The 5,505-nt window shown below is 59.3% G+C and overlaps 1 protein-coding gene across 1 annotated transcript; it reads left to right on the top strand.

Moving 5' to 3' along the window:
- The first annotated feature begins 307 nt into the window (after positions 1-307).
- CACNG7 (calcium voltage-gated channel auxiliary subunit gamma 7) lies at positions 308-5,499 on the top strand. The gene is made up of 5 exons (XM_024209591.2): positions 308-545; positions 712-798; positions 1,241-1,381; positions 3,646-3,791; positions 4,389-5,499. The coding sequence occupies exons 1-5, from the start codon at positions 350-352 to the stop codon at positions 4,644-4,646; spliced, it is 828 nt and encodes a 275-aa protein (XP_024065359.1). The 5' UTR covers positions 308-349; the 3' UTR covers positions 4,647-5,499.
- Positions 5,500-5,505: the final 6 nt, after the last annotated feature.

Raw genomic sequence — 5,505 nt, 5'->3', positions numbered from 1 at the left:
GAGGGGCTCAGCGGGGGGCGCTGGGCAGCGGGGCGGGGGCTCAGCGGGGGACACTGGGCTGCGGGGAGCGGGGTGGGGGGTTCATCAGGGGGCGCTGGGCTGCAGGGAGCTCAGCAGGGGGCGCTTGGCTGCGGGGGGCAGGGTGGCGGGCTCTGCAGGGGGCGCCGGGCTGCGGGGAGTGCAGATTAACTGGGAGCCAGGACTCCTGGGTTCCGTCCCGGGCTCTGGGAGGAGAGTGGGGTCTAGTGGTTAGAGCGGGGGTGGGGGGTGGCTGGCAGTGGCTCCTGAGCCTGTTTCTCTCTCCCTGCCCAGGTCCGCGTGCTGTGTGTGGCGCCCCCCGTCCCTTAGGATGAGTAACTGCAGCAGCCGCGCGCTGACGCTGCTCAGTAGCGTGTTCGGGGCCTGCGGGCTGCTGCTGGTTGGCATCGCCGTCAGCACCGACTACTGGCTTTACATGGAGGAGGGCATCGTGCTGCAGCAGAACCAGACCACCGAGATCAAGATGGCGCTGCACGCCGGGCTCTGGAGGGTCTGCTTCTTTGCCGGTACGAGCCCCGTGTTGCGAGCTTCCCCCGGCAGTGCCCCCAGCCAGGGCTTCTTTGCATCCCCGTAGCACTGCCCTGGCTGGGGACTCCTTGGTGCTGCGAGTTTCCTCAGAGCAGTGCCCTGGCTGGGGCTTTGCCAGGTAACGCCATCTCTTGCCCCCTGCAGGCCGGGAGAAGGGCCGGTGCGTGGCATCAGAGTACTTCCTGGAACCCGAGATAAACCTGGTGACGGAAAACACGGAGAACATCTTGAGTAAGTGAGAGGGGCCCCTCCCGGCCCGGGGGCTTCGAGACAGAGCGCACGGGCAAGAGGGTGTGCACGGGGAGAAAACGTGTCAGCTCCCACATGCTGTGGAGAGGAGATGGCAGCAGTGTCACAGGCGTGTCCCAGGACTCTGTGGTCAGCTCCGAGCAAGACGGCATGTGGCATGAAGCCCAACTGCCTGGCACCCTGGTCCTCCGTGGGGTTGGGAGCTGTTAGCAGCGGGACCTAGGGGGGGTAGAGCTGGAGTTTGTAGGGGGCAGTGGGGACAGGAGGAGATGGGGGAGGAGGTGTTCCCATGGGCAGGTGGGGTACATGGGGGATGGGAGGTGAGGAGAGTGTTGGGGGGTCTGAGAGAGGGTGGTCCTACCCCCTGGGATGGGGTGGGGGACAGGGTGGAGGTGCTCTGACTGGTGTCCCCCTCCCCCCACAGAGACAGTTCGCACGGCCACGCCCTTCCCCATGGTCAGCCTCTTCCTTGTCTTCACGGCCTTCGTCATCAGCAACATCGGCCACATCCGGCCGCAGAGAACCATCCTGGCCTTCGTCTCTGGCATCTTCTTCATCCTCTCTGGTGAGGGGCCTGGGAACGGGGTGGGGGGCTCGGTAGGGGGTCCTCTCCCCTGGCAGTCAGGGCTGGCCCCAATGCCCCAGTGCAGCACTAGGGGGCACTGTCCTGCAGGGAGTGGGGGGCTCAGTAGGGGGCGTGCTCCCCTGACAGTCAGGGCTGGCCCCAATGCCCCAGTGCGGCACTAGGGAAGCGCTGTCCTGCAGGGAGTGGGGGGCTCAGTAGGGGGCGCTGTCCCCTAGCAGTCAGCACCCCCCAAAATCCTGCCTGAGGTTGTGGTTGGATGTGAGATTCTCTTTCAATTCCCATCCCAAACTTTTGTGTGGTGCAGCCATTGAATAGTGCCAGGAGTGGGGGTCCCTGTGTAAACACCCCCAGCGCCCTACTTCAGAAGCGGCTGCATCTCAGGGCTGGGCGAGGGATCCCCATATAAACAGTCCCCGTGTCCCACCCCAGAGGTGGCTGCATCTCAGCACCCAGTGTGGAATACTGGTATAAACAGGCCCCACGCCCCACCAGAGAAAGACACTGGAACAAATATGAAAGAACCAGTTTGCTGTGCACCTGGAGGATAACGGAGTTGTAAGGAACAGTCCGCACGGCTTTGTCAAGAACAAATCATGCCAAGCCAACCTCATTTCCTGCTTTGACAGGATTACTGGCCAAGTGGACGGGGGGAAGCAGTAGATGTGAGAGATCTGGATTTTTAGCAAGGCCCGCGTGACATTCTCACTAGCAGACTAGGGAAATGTGGCTCTTTCTAGATGAATTTACTATAAGACAGATGCATCATTGGTTGGAAGACCGTACTCTAAGCGTCGTTACCATTGATAACTGGGAGGTGGCTCTAGTGAGGCCTGCAGGGGTCAGTCGTGGGTCCGGTACTATTCACTCTTTTAATGAATGACTCGGATTATGGAGCGGAAAGTGGCATTGGCAGATGCCCCCAAGCCTTGAGGGGTTGTGAGCCCTTTGGAGGATGGGATTAGCGTTCAAAACGACCTGGACGAATTGCAGACGTGGTCTGAAATGGACCAGATGAAATTCAGTCCAGACAAGGGCCAAGTCCGTCACTTGGGAAGGAAAAATCCAATGCACGGCTACAAAAGGTGGACTAGCTGGCTAGGGGTTCAGACGGCTGGAAAGGGGCAGGGGGTTAAAATGGGTCATGAACTGAATACGAGGCAACGACGCAGTTGCCAAAAAAGCGACTGTCCTTCTGGGGCTGGGTAACAGGAGTGTCGGACGTAAGACGCGGGAGGTGATTGTCCCGCTCTGCTCGGCGCTGGTGGAGACCTTGGCTGCATCCAGTTCTGGGCACCGCCCTTTGGGACAGAGGCACAGATTGGACAGAGTCCAGAGGGGAGCCAGAAACCCGGTCCAAGGGAAGTTTTAAAAACCTGGGCATGTTTAGTCCAGAAAAGAAAAAGCCCAAGGCGGGGACCCGAGACCAGTCTTCACATAAGAGCTGTTATAAAGGGTTGTGATCAGTTGTTTTCTACGTCCGCTGGAGGTGGGACAAGAAGTAATCGGCTTAATCCTCAGCAAGGGAGATGTAGGTTAGATATTAGGAAAAATGTTCTAACTCTAAGGGGAGGAAAGCTCTGGAATCGGCTCCCAAGGGAGGTTATGGCATCCCCGTCAGTGGAGGTTTTAAGAACAGGTTGGCCAGACCCCAGTCGGCACTGGTCTAGGTTTACTTGGTCTGGCATCAGTGCAGGGGGCTGGATTAGATGACCCCCTTGAGGTCCCTTCGATCCTGACATTTTTATAGTCCTCGTGTAAACAGGCTCCAGGCCCACCCAGAGGTGGTCGCATCAGTGCGGGCCGTGGGGTCCCTGTATAAATAGCCCCTGCACCCCACAATGCTGGGCGAGGGGTCCCTGTATAAGCAGACCCCATACCCCACCCCAGAGGCAGCCACATCTCAGCGCGGGCCGAGGGGTCCCTGTATAAACAGCCCCTGCACCCCACCCCAGTGGGGCTGCTTCTCAGTGCTGGGTGAGGGCTTCCTGTATAAGCAGACCCCATGCCCCACCCCAGAGGCAGCTGCATCTCAGAGCCGGGCGAGGGGTCCCTGTATAAACAGGCTCTGCACCCCACCCCAGTGAGGCTGCTTCTCAGTGCTGGGCGAGGGGTCCCTGTATAAGCAGACCCCACGTCTCACCCCAGAGGCGGTCGCATCTGAGCGAGGCGAGGGGTCCCTGTCTGAACAGCCCCCAGAGGCGGCTGCATCTCAGTAGCTTTATCGTTGGCCCTATCTCTTGCAGGCCTGTCTCTCGTGGTGGGGTTAGTTCTCTACATCTCCAGCATCAACGACGAGGTGATGAATCGGCCCAGCGGGTCGGAGCAGTATTTCCACTATCGCTACGGCTGGTCCTTCGCCTTCGCAGCCTCCTCCTTCCTCCTCAAAGAGGTTTGGACCTTGCCCCACACCTCATCCCAACCCCTCCTCTTCGGGGCCCTGGAGATTCCTGGCTGGCTCTGTGCTGCCCCCTGGGGTAGGACTTAGAACCCCTTTTCCCTGATTCTGCAGGCTGAACTAACGGAGAATCCCCCTCTGCTGGCACAGTACGGTGACTGACACATGGAGGGGGGCAGTTCTAATCTATCCAGCAGGGGGCAGTGGCGAGAGCTGTTGCGGGAGCCTAGAAAGTCTCTGACCTCAAATTACAAACTGTGGAGTCCTTAAAATAGATGAGGTAGATGGGCCCAATTGGGAGGGGAGGGAGGTCTAGTGGTTAGAGCAGGAGGGCTGGGAGCCAGGACTCCTGGGTTCTATGCCCGGCTCTGGGAGGAGAGTGGGGACTAGTGGTTAGAGCAGGCAGGGGCTGGGAGTCAGGATGCCTGGGTTTTATCCCCGGCTTGGGTGGGGGGAGTGGGATCTAGTGGATTGGGGGCAGGGGAGAGCCAGGACTCCTGGGTTCCATCCCCAGCTCTGGGAGGGGAGCAGGGTTCTGCTGTCCCATTCCCTCCCCTTCCACTCACTGTCCCCCCCCCCCACCTTCTGCAGGGCGCCGGCGTGATGTCCGTGTACCTGTTCACCAAGCGCTATGCGGAGGAGGAGATGTACCGTCCTCACCCAGCCTTCTACCGCCCGCGCCTGAGCGACTGCTCCGACTACTCGGGCCAGTTCCTGCACCCGGAGGTGTGGCACCGCGGGCGCAGCCCCTCCGACATCTCCAGTGACGTCTCCATCCAGATGACCCAGAATTACCCCCCTGCTATCAAGTACCCCGAGCACATGCACATATCCACCTCGCCCTGCTAGGCCAGCCCCCCCGACCATCCCCCACCGGGGCCTGCCAGCTGCCCCCCACCCCAAAGACTGCGCGGAGTGGGGCCCACCCATAGATCACAGACGGGGTGCTACTGGACTGAAACCTCTCCTTGTCCCCCCTTTCTCGCTCCCTTTGCACCATCTCTGGAGGCCTCCCCAATTTGGCCATTTTGGCAGGATTTGTGACAGGAAGTCCCCCCGTCAGCCATTTTGGTAGCCATGGGAGCTTGGCGGGATTCCTGACAGGAAGTTACCCTGTTGGCCATTTTGATAGCTATGGGAAGGTGGTGAGATTCCCATGAGGAATTCACCCCGTCGGCCATTTTGGTCACTGAAGGATTCCCAACAGAGAGTCACCTTTTCGGCTATTTTGGTAGCCATGGGAACTTGGCAAGATTGCCGACAGGAAGTAACCTGTTGGCCATTTTGGCTGCCATGGGCAGGTGGCAGGACTCCCGACAGGAAGTCACCCCATTGGCCATTTTGGTTGCCACAGGAAGGTGCCGGGATTCCCAACAGGAAGCCACCTGTCAGCCATTTTGTTTGTCATCATCGGGCCAGCCCCAGATACTTTTTTTGTCCCCACAGGGGCCAATTCCTAACAGGAAGTGATCCCTCCCTGCTCCAATCTCTTCCTCCCAGATCCTGACAGGAAGTGGCTCCTTTGCCATCTTTTTTGCCCCACAATGGCCAACCCCGGTTAGGAAACTGCCCATCTGCCATTCTGGTTGTCATTGTACCAGCTCCCCTTGGTATGGATCCTGAGAAGAAATGGCTCCTAATGCCATTTTCCTCAGTTCCAGAATGGCCAACCCTGACAGGAAGTCACTCGTCAGCCATTTTCCTTGTT

Source organism: Terrapene carolina, unplaced genomic scaffold, assembly GCF_002925995.2.
Source record: "Terrapene carolina triunguis isolate 2854851 unplaced genomic scaffold, T_m_triunguis-2.0 Scaffold23238, whole genome shotgun sequence".
NCBI classification, from domain to species: Eukaryota; Metazoa; Chordata; order Testudines; family Emydidae; genus Terrapene; species Terrapene triunguis.
Note: the sequence above shows the minus strand (reverse complement) of the source record. Positions and strands in the feature narration are given on the sequence as shown.